This window comes from Sphaeramia orbicularis, chromosome 5, assembly GCF_902148855.1.
Source record: "Sphaeramia orbicularis chromosome 5, fSphaOr1.1, whole genome shotgun sequence".
Taxonomy (NCBI): domain Eukaryota; kingdom Metazoa; phylum Chordata; class Actinopteri; order Kurtiformes; family Apogonidae; genus Sphaeramia; species Sphaeramia orbicularis.
In genome coordinates this window covers 46,009,327-46,026,681 of record NC_043961.1, presented here as the reverse complement: position 1 = coordinate 46,026,681, position 17,355 = coordinate 46,009,327, and the positions used below count along the sequence as shown (strand labels likewise).

Genomic DNA, 17,355 nt, shown 5'->3' with positions numbered 1-17,355 from the left:
GTGTTTTATTAGCTTGTGTGCACGTTTCATTATCGTGGCCACAAGTTACTTATCTTCTTGTTAGATTTAGTTCAATACTGAAAAAACCAACAAACAGTATCAAAAAAGGACTTAAACATTGTGGTGCAGAACTGACCACTGTATGTGGCAATATTTTACTTTTTCCAGACTGTTGTGAAGTTACATACTTAACTCATTGTCCGGCGCAGGCTGCTGAAGCAGGTAGTAGGAGGACAAAGGTACCACTATCTTAGAAGGTGAGGAGTATCACCTGGTGGTGTACATCAGAAGTGGAGTTAAAAAAAAAAAAAGTAACAACAATTATATCTACATTGAAATAAATGGGGGACAAAAACAAAATGCTTTAATAAAGCCTTAAAATAATTGTAACAATTACAAGTAAGAGCAAATTAATCAATTTAAAATGAATAATTTCATAATTTTTCACGTCAGGTTGTTCTTAACTGTCATGAGGATATAAATGAAGCAGGTTTATGATCTTTAGATGTACAGTGACAAAAACAGAATTTGAATGTAATAATTTGATATATTATGATACCTATTAAAAAACAGCAGTGAAATAAAAAGGGAAAAGGGGCAGTATTTATAATATTACAATACTGTTTAAACCTCTAACTTCAGTAACACTGGATTTGCACCTAAAACTGTAATGATCAAGGCAAGACTTTCTTTCTTTCTTTCTGTCTGTCTGTCTGTCTGTCTGTCTGTCTTTTTCAAAAGTTTCTATGGGTATGGATTAATCACCCAAACTATTATGAACACATTAAAACATAAAATACAAAGTGCAGAAATTCTACAGACACACATGTTTCATTTATGCTTTATGTGGTGTTTTAGGTATGATTTAATTTTTATTTATGTACTACTTAGTTTAGTCATTCTAAAAATGTATGCATAGACTTTGTACTTGGTATAAATGAGTGTACATGGTATATTGAAGTTCAGTCACAAAATATTCAGATGACACTAGTCCTCTGTTCTTCTTTCCTCGGGGAACATATGTTTCTTTACATGGATCCTAAACAGATAACTAATTATCCAGATAACAGTGATGTTACAACCCCTCATCCTATCCCTATAACAACATCAGATGACACACACACACACACACACACCAGTGGCCTTAAATATGACCCAACAGGCACATGTAGCTCACTGAATTTGTCAGTGCCTCAACAGTTTTGTTTCATGTTCTTTGTTAAGGTTTTTGTGCTATAATGTTTTCCGCAAATTTTTATTTGTATTAATATTTAAAATTAGTTGTAGATGCTGTAAACCTGCAACTGTGAATTCATAGATGGCCTGCATTTCTCATTTACATGAGTTTAAGCTGCTTGAACTGTGGACACTATGAGAACAATAATGTACAAATCGGGAATGGTTGATGTTAACTTTTACTGTGACGAAGCAAGTCATGAGAATTGGAATTGTGCTTATTTCTTGTACTGTGATGAGTACAGTGATACATAGATGCATAAAGACTTTGTAAATTTACTTTACCACAGAAATTCCATTTATATACTGGATGTGTAATGCTAGGTAGAGCTGAGAGAATAGATAAATATATTAACATAATTTTTTGTCTCTATGTCTGTAAGAAATATCTTATTGTACTTCTGTTTCTTCCTCAGGTTGTGATGAGCAGGTAGATGTCTATGATGCTCAACTCCACTTCCTCAGACTCACTATATGCCTCCCTGCTGAATAACACTGGCTCCACTCTGATGGGGGAGGCTGTAGCTTTCCCTAAAGACAGCTTCACTAATGCTCTGACCAAGAATATAGTGGCCATGCTGGTTTGGCTGACCCTCAGCATTATCAACAGCACCATGGTGCATACCTTCCTCCGACACAGGTACATACAGCCATCAGGAAACACCACATAACAGTGTCAAATTACTTAATGAATGACATATTGAATGATGATCTGATGAATTTGACAAATGTGCACACATCCAGGTTGAAGTATTCAGATATAAGGCAAAAGGTCTGTTCACTGTAGGGCTCTAAATGGATTTCTTTTCCTATTGTGTGGGCCCACGTTAAATAATGTTTTAAAGTCCATTTGGAGTCCAACAGTGTGCAGATTACTACATCAGAGTTTTGAGGCCTTCATCACATTTTGTGCCACCAGTGCCTCCACCTCACAACAAATCTCTGTCTTAATGGAAAAACAAAACTGTTTTCTTACAGGTATTGCACATGTCTGTCAATTGTAAGTGCAGTTGTGGCATTACAGCAATGTGCTGGAGCAGTAGTATTTTGTTTATCAAAGTAGCAATGTTACTTTGTTAGTGTAGAACACCTGAGCTAGCTTTACATTATTCACCCATTGCCAAATAGGCAGTGGGTGACATATTATGGTAAATGCAAATTAAAACAACACAAAGCAGTTTTGTCAAAATGTACTTTGACTTTTGTTTCAGTGAAGACAGTATAAGCACAACATGTTTTATCTGGTCAACATAATTTCATTTGTTAATATAGATTCACTCTCCACATTCAAAATGTAACATATGGAACAAAAAGTTGGAACAGGAGCAAATTAAGATGAATAATTAGTTAAAATATTCCATAAATTACCAGGTAAAACTTTAGGAAAAGGAAGAGGAAACCTTATATTTTGTTATGTTTATTATATGTTATTTATGTATTGGTTTGCACGATAGAAAAAAAATCCACAAAAGGTTTATGAAATGAATCACCTAAGTATAAACAATAAGACAAAGAATCTAAAAAGACACAAAGTAAACATTAGAAAATAAATGACTGAAATGTAAAAATTGTCTGTAAAGTTTGATTTATCCATTAAAAAAAAAAAAAAGATTTAAACACCTTTGAACTAGCATCTGTGTCTATAAATCCATATAGTAGTGTTTGACAAAGGTTCTCCACAGTAACCCTAACCCATGTGGTTCTATCAGCTCTAGATGAATGATGGTTCTGGATGCAGTGTCATCTTGAAGGACCAGAGATCACAGAGTTCAGATTAGACTTTAATCACTGAAATATATTCAGGACCCTGACACTTTTTTTTCAGTTCTGCGCCACAAAGGATCAAATAGAATCAGAATCCCCTACTATTTTTTAGAAATGTTGCTTTTGAATATTTCATTCGTTTTATTACACATTTGTTGTTAAACTGGCAGTCCTCAACCCTACTTTACTTTAAGTCTAAGTCAGTGTTTTTCAACCTTGGGGTCAGGACCCCACATGGGGTCATCTGGAATTCAAATGGGGTTGCCTGAAATTTCTAGTAATTGATAAAAAAAAAATAAAAAATAAAAACTTACAAATAAAAAATAAAATAGTGAGTTAAGAGAGACAATCCCAATACATAAAAGACTTGATGAACTCTGAAGCTGAAGTTGAAGTACTGTGGTACTGTTTATCTTTCAAATGTTCATTGTGGTCAGTTTAAGATGCTGCAGCTCTATCATAATTCATAGTTTGAGTTATTGTGTTTCCAGTATTAATTTGCAGACTTGTAAATACAAGCTCGACTATCTGTACATATCCTGACCAAGGAAAATAAAATTCTCACTTTGTGCAGTAATCTCAACCTGGCTTTTCTGCCTCCGCCCACAATAATATGCATTATATAGCCTAAATGTCGTCTAAAATTAATGTTTATTTGCAACATAGAATAGCAAACTCTTCCATGACGTACATGATCAAAAATAAATCAGTTTTAGCGACAACAACAAAAAAAAGTCTGTTTTATATGTCTGTGGCCAGAAATTTGTGATGTTAAAATGGGGTCACAAGCCAAAAAAGGTTGAGAACCACTGCTCTAACTATTCCACTGTTCCTAGATACTCCATTTGGACCAAATGTTGTTTTTAAATCCTCAGATGATTTGTTTTACATCCCATCGTCACTCAATTCATTTTTAATCCTAAACTGCTCATCCTCTGACTTTTTCTTAAAAGTGTTACAGCTTGAATGTGAGGAATGAATCCATATTTACAAATGAAATGATGTTGAACAGACAAAACATGGAAATTTGTTCTTGACATTAGTCAAAATACAATATGTATATATCACTGCTTCCTTTTTGTAGAATCTTATTGATGTCCACACAGTCACATACAGTACGTGTCTCAGTGTCTGTTTTCCTTCGACCCTAGTCTCTTCTATGAGAACCCGCGGTACATCATGTTCATCTGTATGGTGATCAATGACGCTCTGCAGCTCAGCCTTGTAACAGCTTTATACGTAGGCAGCTACATCTTCAGGAAGATCCACACCTCCGTTTGCTGCCTCCTGGTCAGTCCTCTATATTAAATATTATAGCTTTTCTTATAGCACACACATACATAAATTGTCCCTCAAGCCATTTACATCAATCCTATACCACTTATTCTAATCAGAGTTCAGTTAAAAAAAAAAAAACAAAACTGCTGCACAAAACTGCTGTCTATTTAGCAAAGGGCAAGTTGTGAACTGAGTTAAAAATAAATGAAATCACTATTCAGACAGTTATGGTTTGCCCACATTAAACAACATCAGCCCAGTGGAACTATCTGGTGGCATAGAATTTCAGGGCCTCCAGGAGTTGGATGTTTCAGTGGTACAGGTTCCTTAAACCATTTATACTGAAGTCTAAAGTTTTGGTGAAATATAATTAAATTTGACATGGGCTTAGTTTAAAGGCAAAGCAACATAGTTGTATTTATAGCATATATATCAAGTATACTGTGTGTGTGTGTGTGTGTGTGTGCGTGTGTGTGTGTGTGTGTGTGTGTGTGTGTGTAAGAATGTTTACAGTGGATGAGAGTCAGATTTATGATGCAAATATTTTATTCTAATTCCTAATTTTCCGGTTATTTTAGACTGACTTGTTTTGACAGCCACATACAGGAATTCAGGCTCTTAAAAGTACTTCCATTATAAAAATAATAATTAAAAAGATTCAAGACATAACGAGACATTCCTAAGTGATGAGAATTGTTTAATTCAATGACAGGGTGAATTTTTGTGAACTAGAAATGGTGCAAAAGTAATGCAAAGCATTCTGTTTTAGATTTATAGCTATTCCAGTTCAAATGTGTTGTAACAGATTGGACAGAACTAAACTTTATTACCTGTGATTTGTGGAACAGGTTGATCAATTGCTCTATATTCACTCTGGGTCCTGAAAGTGTGTATCTCACTCACAGCCTCTTGGCAACCCATTGAGCACAGCCTCATTTCACCTGTTATTTAAAATGTTTTAGAGTTACGAATTCATTCATTTGGGTTGGCCCTCTGCAACCAGGAAGTGAACATATTCACACAGAAAATAAACAAATATTTTTAATACAGTGTTTTTCAACCTTGGGGTCTCAACCCCATGTGGGGTTGCCTGGAATTCAAATGGGGTCGCCTGATATTTCTAGTAATTGATTAAAAAAAAATGTACTGAGAGATTTTTTTAACGATTCAATATATATTTCATTATAATGAAAAAAAACACACACTTTTCCCAATAAAAAATCAAGTTCAAATGAAATGCAGGATATAATAGCTGAGAGGGCATATCTTGATTGACCTGATCATGTGACCACGTGCGTTACTCTGCTTCAACCTGCCGCAGTCGCAGTCAGAAAATTGGACTGAATAGAGAATGGAAAGATTTCTTCACCCACCTGGCCTCGCTAAGACATCTCCAAGAGAAACTGAAAAGCAGACACCAAAAAGGTGCATTATATAGCCTAAATGTTGTCTAAAATTAAGGTTTATTTGCAACATAGTGTAGCAAACTATTACATGATCAAAAACAAATTAATTTTAGCAAAAAAATTGTCTCCATTTTGAATGTCTGGGGTTACCAGAAATTTGGGATGTTAAAATGGGGTCACGAGCCAAAAAAGGTTGGGAACGACTGCTTTAATAAATACACATCCAATGGCAAGCAAAAGCATCTAAAATGTTTAATACCTGATGATCCAAAAATCCTATCAATATATGTAAATAACTGGTGTAAAATGCAGTTGGTCATCTTTTCTTGGTCATCAGATATAACCCATTTGGACATTCAGAGGCTCCATAATGAATGTGCAACATTGATTCACCAGTAAACCCATGGAGTTTGACCAGTGACAGTAGATGGACACATTTGTTTTATGTTCAGTTAATGATATATTTTACTGAAAAAGTCACTTTTTCTTCAGTTTTCTCTGTTTTAATGTAATAACCCTTGAATATTTCTCCTGATCTGTGAATTAAATACAGGGAAATACCTGATTTTAACTGAAAAACACTAAATACAGAGAATACTATAAGTGGTAACACTAAATACAGAGAATACTATAATAAGTGCTGATAAATCTTAAGATTGAAAGGTCAAATTCAGAGAAAAATGTATTTGTAAACTGCCACAAAAGTAGCACACAGTGTTCATGGGTTAAAATAACTTCTGTGAATGTTGACATGAACCACAGGACATGGGACAAGGATTAGTATATTATCATCTTACCACCATAAGACCATTTCCTCCCATCCCTCAGATCATGACGGCTGTCCTGACCACACGCTCCACTCCTCTGATCCTGGCTGGCATGGCAGTGGAGCGCTACATCGCCATCTGCTTCCCCCTGCACTATAGCCAAATGTGTACCGTCCCTCGCACCCAGCTCCTCATCTGTGTCATCCTTATCCTGACAGCCACCCCTCCAATCACTGACCTGCTCATCACTGTTGTCAAAGAGCCTCCCAGTTTCTTCCAGACCTCCATTTTTTGTGATCACTCATTGCTTTTCCGTGACCGCTCCATTTACTACAAGAACTGTGTGTTTGATGGGACTTACCTCTCCTTTGTGGCTCTGACATTGCTTTACACCTACTGTAAGATCATGCTGACAGCACGAGCTGCCTCTATGGGCCTGGCATCAGTGAAAAGAGCTAGAAACACTGTGTTGCTTCATGGTGTACAGGTGGGTATCTCTGTCTGATCAGGCAACACTGTGTGGTGACCCAGTTGCCCTTAGACTTCACAGCCACAATTTTACATGTGTGTGTATTTAACACCTTAGCTGCTGGATGCATCCACATCACGGTCTATTAAATTATTCAAGATGGACCAGTAAACTACAGCCCTCCCATTTAATTTAATGTGTTTACGGGCAAATCCAATATAGATATGTCACAACAGCGGGCTGATGTGAATGATGTGATATGTTCATGTAACACTATGTGTACGGAATGTACAAAATGTGCAACTTTGCCACCAGAGAGCAAAGTTTACATCTTAGCTACTAGCAGTTTAAGGTTTACACTGTAAACACACTTTGATTAAGGTCAGGAAAATATTGTGGTTTGGTTTAAATATTACCATGTACATCATTTAAGTCACATCTTTACAGACTTTTTTCCTTTGTAGTTAGGAAGCTGTGCTTGAGCTACCAATATCTGAACTTAACAGTAAAACTAGACAATCAGAGATTACAGATCCTGACCCTGGCCCCCCTAAGAACATTTCCACCACAATGATATATATATATATATATATATATATATATATATATATATATATATATATACTATAAGTTGCTGTTAAGTTGGTGGATTGGATACAATTTCAGTGTTAGTACTGTCAGTTTGGTCATCTGAGCATGAACAGGTTTTAAGTCAGTGAACAATGTAAACCAAATCTGCTGCTGACTACATTCAAATCTGACTTCTGAAGCACTCACCAGTAATGGCTGATTTAGAGATGAAATATAAACATGCTCTCAGATCTACATCATCTATCAAATAAACAAAACATTGATCATGTTGATAGATATTATGCAGCAGACAATAATAATAAATTTCTGGAAAAATGGAGAAAAAAAAAGTCAAATATCTCCTAGTGCTAAAGAGGTTTTGTTTGTTTGTTTGTTTGTTTGTTTTTAATCCTCTTCAAGGAGAATTACAATATGGGAGAGACCAACCCTGTGTAAATGTTTCAGTTGAAATTTATTGTAGATTTTCAGTTTCATGTGTGGACAGACAAAACAGAAAAGAAAGCCAAGAGACATAATTTATTTATCATTCATATAAAAAACACAAAGAATGTTTGTCTGTCAGCAGGTCCCCATTAGGTTTGTGTTGTCTCAGGAATAGACTGGATAGATGATAATAGATAATAGATGTCTCAATGTCATAAACATTCATCTGAACTCAAGGATGAACTGACTACATTTTGGTGGCCAAAGGTCAAAGGTTAAGGTTGCTGCGACCTCATAAAACAAATAAAAAATTTGCAATAAACAATAGCAAATGGATTTTAGAATGACTTATCAGGTATCTGTTGCTGAAAAGTCGGACTCTAGTCATGGATTACTTAATGGATGAATCTAGTGTGTGTTTAGTTAAATTATACATATCTGTGGTTTGCAGGAATGTACTGTAGTGACATGTAATTCTAACAGTAGATTAGGAAAAAAGGTACATTCAGTGGTACAAACCAGTTTAGAAATGTGATTTGTATTGACATTTTTCTTTATTTCCTTTCCACACTTCTGTTGTAGCTGCTGCTGTGCATGCTTGCCTTTGTGGTTCCCTCTCTCCAGGCTGCTCTCATCTCCCTCTTTCCCCGCCTCAGTCTGGAGATTCGTTACATCTTCTTCCTGCTCGTCTATATCATACCCCGTTTCCTGAGCCCTGTCATCTATGGTTTTCGGGACGAACAGTTCAGGAGATACTGGATCCGGTATCTGACCTGCAGGAGTCGAAGTATTGTCAGGGTCAGACCGGTGTTGCTAAAAGTGAACTTGGAGACTAAATAACAACCACATGAATGTTTTAGGTCTAAAACCATAAATAGATGTTATATTTACAGCAATAAATACTTGTTGTTTCATTGTTAGTTGAAGTTTAATTACAATGACCAGTCATGAAAGAACAAACTCTCCACCTCCCCTTCTATATGAAAAGCTCAGAGGACTACATTACAAGTGGGGAAGTTTAATTGAGCATCACTTCCTCTTCTCTCATCAGTGGTTTTTAAGGTCCTAAATGCACAGCAGCACTGGTGGAAAGAGCCTTCAGGTAAATTTGAACTCTGCTTTAATTCTGTTTACACAACTTAATATATCTAAAACAGAAAAAAAAACTTATATCACTATACTAAAACATTAGTTCTTTCTTCATACTAATTAAAGCATTCTACTTCTTTAACAGATATACAAATACAAATAACACATTTGAAGTTTTAAAATTGAAATGCTTCATTCCTCAGACCTTGACATGATTTATTTAACAGTTTTCTAATAATTTACATGTAACATTTGTACATTTCTGAGTGGATATGTTTTATTGTCCTCTATCTTTCATATATATATATACATACACACACACACACACACACACACACACATATATATATATGTATATATATATATATATATATATATATATATATATATATATATATATATATATATATATATTATATTATATTATATTATAATACAGTAGAACAGCTTTTTATGAGACAAGCTATACTTCTACGAACCATAACTCCTCAAGCCAATGTTCTTTTAGGTTTTAGGATGTGTGTTCATTGACTGATGTTTGTAGCTAATAGGAATTTTATTTCACTGTTTTTACATTTTAATTTTCGTGCATTCATGATTTTTAATCTTCCAGTGTTTCAGATTTTTTCCTCTTTTATTCCCTTTGCCTGCCTGTTTTTCAGACTTTACTTTAAGTTATCATTATTGTAAATGCTGTTTTTAATCTATTCTGTACACCTTGAGTTTATTATGAATGTGTTACTGCACTAACTGAGTGGAGCTTTTGTTTCTTATCATCTATAGCGAGGATTGCGATATGAATGTAACCAGAAATGTGGACACCTACAACGAGGCATTTACCAAAAACTTCATCTCACTTACTTTTGGCTGTATTATCATCTCCATCAACGGAGCCTTTGTCTACACATACTATAAGAGCGAGGTCTTCCAGCGAGATCCCAGGTAATGCAGGACTGTGTAGTTTCCTTGCCTTTGACAGTAGAGTATGCTTACAGGAGAAGTGATTGGTCACATGGAGGGAATGGTCCAAAGATGATTGAGGTTGATATTTTTTTGATATTTTTCATTTGTAAAACTTTCCTTTACAGTTAACTTTTTTTCTTTTTTTTCTTTTTTTTTCTTTTTTTTTTTTTTAAATTCACTTAGGCAAATTTGGCTTCTGCATTTTACCCATCCTAATAACACACTGTACCTAGCATTAGCCTTAGCAATAGCATATAACACACATTAGAAGTGAGTTGCCATGAAGGTGCTCAGGGACCGACTCCAGATCTTCATCAGTACTGTGGTTAGAGGCATTTACAGGAGAATTAATCTATTTGTGTTTTTAATGGTGGGGGAACCGAAAGACCTGGTGGAAACCATAAAAAGCCATGTGGGACAATGACAGTTATTACATCTGATTTTGGAGCATATTGTTATTTTTATTTGTATTTAGTGTTTCATTTATATCATTTTGTATTTAGTTTGGATTATTTTTCACTGGGAGTAGTTTCATTAGCCATGCAAAGGGCATCATGTTTTCACTATCTTTAAATTATTTGGATGACTTGACTATTTTTTTAAAAATTCATATTTTAATTCAAATTTAGTGCTAGTTTGAATATTTCAGGTATTACGAGGATAAGCATGATTAATAGAATGTGAAAAGGTAATATTAATGATGATTTACAAAACCTCTGGTGAGTTGATTTTACCTTCAACATTTTACGTCCACATTTTGGTTCATGTCACATTGTTCACTGAGATTTTTGTGGTTTTTTTAATGTGATTATTTTTTTGTTTGTTTTGGTAGTAGTTTTCTCACTGCTAGTTTTAGTTTATAACGACTGTAATTGACCAGATTCTTGTCCGACACCTTGTCCTGCTCCTGTCTTTTTTCACGTGGAGTGTTTTTCACCACAGTCCTTTTCTTTCTTTTCTGCAGGTACATAATGTACATCCATCTGGTGATAAACGACATGGTTATGCTTGCATTGTCTGTGATGCTGCAGATCATGTCCTACACCATCACCCTGAGTTTTCCTTCCTGCACACTCATAGTCATGGTTTTACTCACTACCACCAAGTATGTATGTTTTCCATAGGAAGTGTATTATACAGTATCAGATGATTAGTTCTAAAGCTTGACTTTGTTTCTTGCATTGACTTAGTTGTATTTGTGACATAAAAAAAATTAAGAACAAAGACACATATTTAACCCCTGTAGAAGTCAATAACGTAATATTGACCCATAACATAATAACGAGCCATAACATAATACATTTTGCCAATTTTAAAATGTAATAGGCCAATAACGTAATAAAAGTCCTGAACCGATAATGTAATAACTTTTGGCCAATAACATAATAACTTATTACGTTATCGGTTGGTTATTACATTATTGGCCTGGTAAAAAAAAAAAATCTTTACAAATGTAATAACTGAGCCAATAACGTAATAATATATTACTATCACTGTATATAAGTTTCATTTATTACATATAACTGTGATAAAATCTCTCTCTCCATGTATTTGCCTACTTAACTTGATGGTTAAATGTCTGCTGCTCCTTAGCGTTTCAAGCTACCTCCAAATGAAGTGAAAGCTCATGTTTGCAAACATAGACAGTGGTATGAAATTAAATACGTCTGACATGTATGACATGGAACTCAATCTTGAAGATAGTAATTTTTAAAATGTTAACCCTGTGAAGCCTGAACCATTAAATCATTGACAGAAAAGTCCAATTCTTTACAACTGGAGCATTTATTGGCCCTTCTGAACAACGAAAAAAAAAAAAAGTCAAATACCAGTTTCCATTTGTGAGTTTCAATTTGTATCATATTTGATACATTGTGTCTCAGAGCTCAAATATTATCATTTTTGAACAAACAGAAACATAATACAACACAAACATTTCTAACAAATTGGTAATTCCAAACATACATAAGAACATTTTCCAGTGCTACTATCATGCAGCAATGAGGAATCCACCAGTGGAACTGGTACAGTGGAACACTGGAGGACATAACATTTCAGTTATCTTTACTAATTTTATGGTTCACAAACTTTTTATTTTGCATGGTGGTAGGCCTGAAAACAGTTCCTGTCCTTGTTCAGACAGAGGTGCACTCAGCATTTCTTACTGTACATATGCGAGCTTATAATTATATCATTATAATCATAACAGAGTCATTTTCAGTGCTTCTTCAACACTGTATTTTTGCCATCTAAAAACACACATGCACACACAAAAACAGGTTATTGTGTATTTTTTCTCTAAATTGGTATTTTAGTTAAAATCAGTAAGAAAAAGGAAGTTACTACCAATAGTACCATGGCAACACCCACCTAGTTATCAATCATCATGATACAGCAAGTTGAATATGGGTGCTTCTATGAAACTGGTCCTAAAAACAGGACATGGGGGCTAAAAATTCAAACCAGATGTAGACTAATGTTATGAAGCAAGTTTGGAAGCACTTTGGGCCTGTTTTAAAAATAAATATTTACTGAGATAAAATAAAAAAAATTTCAGATAAAATACATTTTTATTTGATGGGTGCATACAAAAATCCATGTCACCTGGTAAAAAGGAAACGAAAATTACACACTACTATTTTTTGAATATCTTTTTATTTTCTTACATGTACATTTTGTGAATTGAAGTAAATATGCAAGGCAGAGTGTTTCATAAAAATAACCACTGTTGCAAAATCACTTGTGATTTACACGTGTTTAAATGGGCAGGTTCCGCATGAAATGTGAATGGATATGATGGGTTCCCAAAGACACCTGGAATAAGATTGAGATTAGTGAAAAACCTGTATGTATGAATTAGAAAAACCACTAGGATCGACACATTTAACACAGTGTCTTTATTTATAGTCCATATAAGACCATTTACAGCCATGTTTTCAGATCAAAAATGACACCTAGGTAGCTTTTCATGTCCCTATTTGGGTCCTGATATTTCATTAAAAATTCATTAATTTTGGGATTTTTGCATTTATCTGAGGTCATCATCAGGTCCATCCTGTGGGAAATATGTTTACATTTCTCTTTCATTATTGGGTCCAAAAAGCTGGAAAAGTGCCAGATACCAAAATAGATCCAGTTTCATAGAAGCACCCATATCTAAATTTTTTGCACTAAATCTACCAAATTATGCCATTTAAACATTTATATAGTTTACTTGAAAAATAAAAAGGACTGTTTGTTACTTGATGATATGTATAATGCATGAAATGCAATACAATCAGAATTGACTGATTTAGAGTTACGTGATCTCATATACCTGCTGTATCAAATTTGATATGCCTTTTTAACACGGTTTTACTAAAATATAGATTATGAAATATTAAGTAATTTCACATTGCATCAACCCAGTAACTCTTCCTATTGAGGTTTCAGTAAAAAAATAAAAAAAATTAAAAATTAAAAAAAATAAAAATGTTTTCCTACCTTAACCTTTTCAAACTTGGCAAAGTTCTTCTTCAAAAACCACCTGTGCCTCCTTCCTCATTAATGACTGGAGAATGAATTCCTCCCTCCTGGTGGGTTATCTGTGTATTGCATGTATCTAACTGTATACATCAGGTTTTTCCAAGAAAGAAAATATCACACTGATCATGCAGAGGGCTTCAAAACTCATGTATCAAATATGATACGTTTGGCGTTATAGGGTTAAGGATTTTTTGATCTCCCAAAATTGACCACTCGATGGCAGTGGTGTGACATTAACTTTCTTCAGTTATCCAAACTTCCTTGCTTCCTTTTAGCACACATGTTGAAAGGTAATCAGTGATCAGTTTTCTTTGGTGAATAGTTAATTTCATATATTTAGTGCAAGAGGTGCAATGTTAACTGACTATAACTAACTGTGGGTTAGTTATTAGCATTATTAACTTTTACAGTTTGATAATATCAGGGCGTATAAATATCCTCTTGCGTTAAATATATAAGATTGTATGTGGTATATGCAAGAATTTCAACAAAATGAACTGTTTATCAAAGAAAACTGATCACTGATTACCTTTCAACATGTGTGCTAGAAAGGAAGCAAAGAAGTTTGGACAACTGAAAAAAGTCAATGTCACACCACTGCCATCTAGTGGTCAATTATGGGAAATCAAAAAATCTTTAACTGAAAAAAAAAAATTACTATCTTCAAGATTGAGTTCCATGTCATACATGTCAGACATATTTCATTTCATACCATTGTCTATGTTTGCAAACATGTGCTTCCACTTTGTTTGGAGATAGTTTGAAAGGCTTAGGCGCAGCAGACAGGACTAGAGACCATTTTAACCATCAAGTTAAATAGACAAATACATGGAGAGAGAGAGAGAGAGAGAGAGAGAGACAGAGAGAGAGAGAGAGAGGGGTGGGGGGGGAGATTTTATCACAGTTATATCTAATAAATGAAACTTAAATACAGTGATATTAATATATTATTACGTTATTGGCTCAGTTATTACATTTGCAAAGAATTTTTTTTTTACCAGGCCAATAACGTAATAAGTTATAACATAGTTATAATATAGTTAATAACGTAATAACTTATTACGTTATTGACCAAAAGTTATTATGTTATCGGTTCAGGACTTTTATTATGTTATTGGCCAGTTATTACGTTATTGGCCTATTACATTTTAAAAATGGCAAATTTATTGCATTATAGGTCGTTAATACATTATGGGTCGTTATTACGTTATTGGCTTCTACAGCGTCATGTTACAAAAGTTAAGATATAAGACTTTTCAACATATACCTGTAATGTCAATACTTTGACACCACAGGTATATGTTGAAATTGGTTACTTAAAAAATTGGCTACTTAAAAAATTATAGCAAACAAGTAATATTGAGTAGATGTAAAGTTGTAAAATATTAATTAAATGTATATTGTAAGTTAAATCAAATGTACTCAGTTAAGCTAAACATGTGATATTAATTTCATTGGGAAAACAGAATCAAACTTGTTAAATATTGGTCAAAACCTTTCATTAGACTTACTAAATACAAATACATTGTTGATTGAGTTTAGATTTTAGGACTACTAAAGCTCTAGGTAACATTGGATTTAACTAAAAATGAAAGAATTAATTAATTTTAGTGCATTTTACAAATTTTTCAATAAATAAAATAAATAATAATAACAACAATAATAAAGTATTCCAATTTGGATTTTGATTAATTCTGATAATAATAATAATAATAATAATGATAATAATAATAATAATAATAATAAATGCACTAAATGCACTTCATGGGAACCACATGCTATGCTTATTTTTATATCAGCAACAATAACTTAATAACTAATCAATGTATCATTCAACTGTATTTACCTCTCAAATAAAAAAAATAATAAAAAAAAAGAAGGGGTAAAAAATATGTGATGAGTGACAAAAAATGAGGAAATTCATTGTTCACTCTATAATTAAAGTCTACTCAATATCATAAATATTTTTTACCACTCAAATTTTTTACAATTTAAATAATATGAATGTTGAATTCAACGTAGAGTACTATTTATTAAAACTACCACACATTCCCTGTTTATGCCCAGCTGGAGGAAAGACAATCAACCTCTCTGGCAGAGATGGATGCTCCACAGAAAAGTTCACAAAGGTCAAAATGGGGAACACACCTACGAGGGCCGTTCAATAAGTTCATGGCCTCACCCAGAACAGAACAACACAGACTGATAATTTATATTTTATTTTTCAACATAATCTCCATTTACAGCAATGCACTTGGTCCATCGATGTTCAAGCATCACTATCCCATCACGAAAGAATGTAACATCCTGTATTATAACAACCAGTATTTCTGGATGAGGCCATGAACTTATTGAACTCGTACTGTTAAACATTATGAACCAGTTTATGGATATGAGCAAATATTAAAAATTGACCATTTTCTGGAAGGTGTTAGATCATATCACACAATGGAACATCTTCCACACTAAAACACTAAAATAACCTCTACTTAAATAAATTAAAAATAAAAACAGTTGTATGAAAACAAAATAAATGTGGATTTTTTTTTTTTCATCAATAATGTAACAGCTTATCAGGAATTTTGTCTTTTTAATAATGATGACATTATAAATACGTAAATGTAGTCATTGAGGTCAAACGTGTAATATATTTTAAGATGTCTTGTGGAGTCAGTGAATATTGTAAACCCATTACTATAATTGGTTCTGTCATGTGTGATCAGAGAGAGCTGTTAAAATCCTTACTGTGCGTGTTCTCTGTGTTTTTTCCAGGGTCAGTCCTCTGAACCTGGCAGGCATGGCGGTGGACCGGTACATTGCTGTTTGCTATCCTCTGCGTCACACTCAGATCTGTACTGTGCGGCGAACCTACGCTCTGATTGCTGTGATATGGGTCATCTCCTTTCTTCCTGTCTTCACAGATTTAATCCTCCTTTTGAGCCAACCCCTCCCACTTATCACAAGCAATTTCATCTGTTATTCTTCCTATGTGTTTTCTACACCAATCCACAAGTTACATAAGAAGATTACTCAGGTAGAATTCTGCAGCATGGTCATTATTTCACTTTTTGGTGAAAGTACAACATTTTATGTACATTTTCTTAGTTGATGGTTTATTTTTTGTAGCAAATGAAGCTGACCCTCTGTTCCCCATCTTTTACATCCTCAGGCCCTTCTTTTCTCCTCTGTCCTCCTGACTTTGATGGTCACCTATCTGAAGGTGATCTGTATTGCACGGTCAGCTTCCGGCTCCCAAAAGGTCTTGGCCAGAAATGCCCTCAACACCATCCTGCTTCACGGAGTCCAACTCCTGCTTTGCATGTTTTCGTACATGTCCCCTGTCATCAATCTTATCTTAATTTCTATTAAACCTCAGGAGCGCACCAAGATATTGTTTGTCACCTTCCTGTTTTCCAATGTTCTTCCACGTCTGCTCAGCCCATTCATTTATGGAGTCAGAGACAAGAAGTTTAACAATCACATTAGGATGCACTTCTGCAGGAGATGCTTCCACCCTGTTGAGAAGAAAGTCAAAGTCACAGTGTGATCCAAACAGTTCTGAGGTGTTTAGAGGTGTATTGGATCCCTTACTATGATTGAATAAACCTTTTCCTAGATCTTCCTTTTTTTCTCCATCCATTGTTTCTGCTGTATACTACACATTCTCACTCATCACATATTGAGCTTGGTCCTCTTGGCCAGGGCATCATTTGGATCTTTGATATGTGGGCTTCAGAGATCAAAGCAATGCAATGATACCAGTTTGGTGAGGGTCTATTGAAGTGCTAAAATAAGAAAGATAAAGAGAGAAAATGTGCACAAATAAACAGCTGAAAAACACATG

At 34.3% G+C, this 17,355-nt stretch overlaps 2 protein-coding genes across 2 annotated transcripts; both read left to right on the top strand.

Annotated features, from left to right (window-relative positions):
- The first annotated feature begins 1,679 nt into the window (after window positions 1-1,679).
- Window positions 1,680-8,774, top strand: LOC115419938 (odorant receptor 131-2-like). Its single transcript, XM_030135009.1, has 4 exons — window positions 1,680-1,876; window positions 4,152-4,290; window positions 6,513-6,938; window positions 8,517-8,774. The coding sequence occupies exons 1-4, from the start codon at window positions 1,680-1,682 to the stop codon at window positions 8,772-8,774; spliced, it is 1,020 nt and encodes a 339-aa protein (XP_029990869.1).
- A 1,045-nt stretch (window positions 8,775-9,819) lies between these two features.
- On the top strand, window positions 9,820-17,058 carry LOC115419937 (odorant receptor 131-2-like). Its single transcript, XM_030135008.1, has 4 exons — window positions 9,820-9,965; window positions 10,951-11,091; window positions 16,284-16,545; window positions 16,681-17,058. Exons 1-4 carry the CDS (start codon window positions 9,820-9,822, stop codon window positions 17,056-17,058), a joined length of 927 nt encoding a protein of 308 aa, XP_029990868.1.
- The last annotated feature ends 297 nt before the right edge of the window (window positions 17,059-17,355 follow it).

Coding starts and splice junctions, on each gene's coding strand:
- LOC115419937 (XM_030135008.1), top strand. CDS start 9,820: ATGAATGTAACCAGAAATGTGGACACCTACAACGAGGCATTTACCAAA. Junction 9,966..10,950: donor GTCTTCCAGCGAGATCCCAG/GTAATGCAGGAC, acceptor TCTTTTCTGCAG/GTACATAATGTACATCCATC. Junction 16,546..16,680: donor TACATAAGAAGATTACTCAG/GTAGAATTCTGC, acceptor TTACATCCTCAG/GCCCTTCTTTTCTCCTCTGT.
- LOC115419938 (XM_030135009.1), top strand. CDS start 1,680: ATGCTCAACTCCACTTCCTCAGACTCACTATATGCCTCCCTGCTGAAT. Junction 1,877..4,151: donor CATACCTTCCTCCGACACAG/GTACATACAGCC, acceptor CTTCGACCCTAG/TCTCTTCTATGAGAACCCGC. Junction 6,939..8,516: donor TGTTGCTTCATGGTGTACAG/GTGGGTATCTCT, acceptor CTTCTGTTGTAG/CTGCTGCTGTGCATGCTTGC.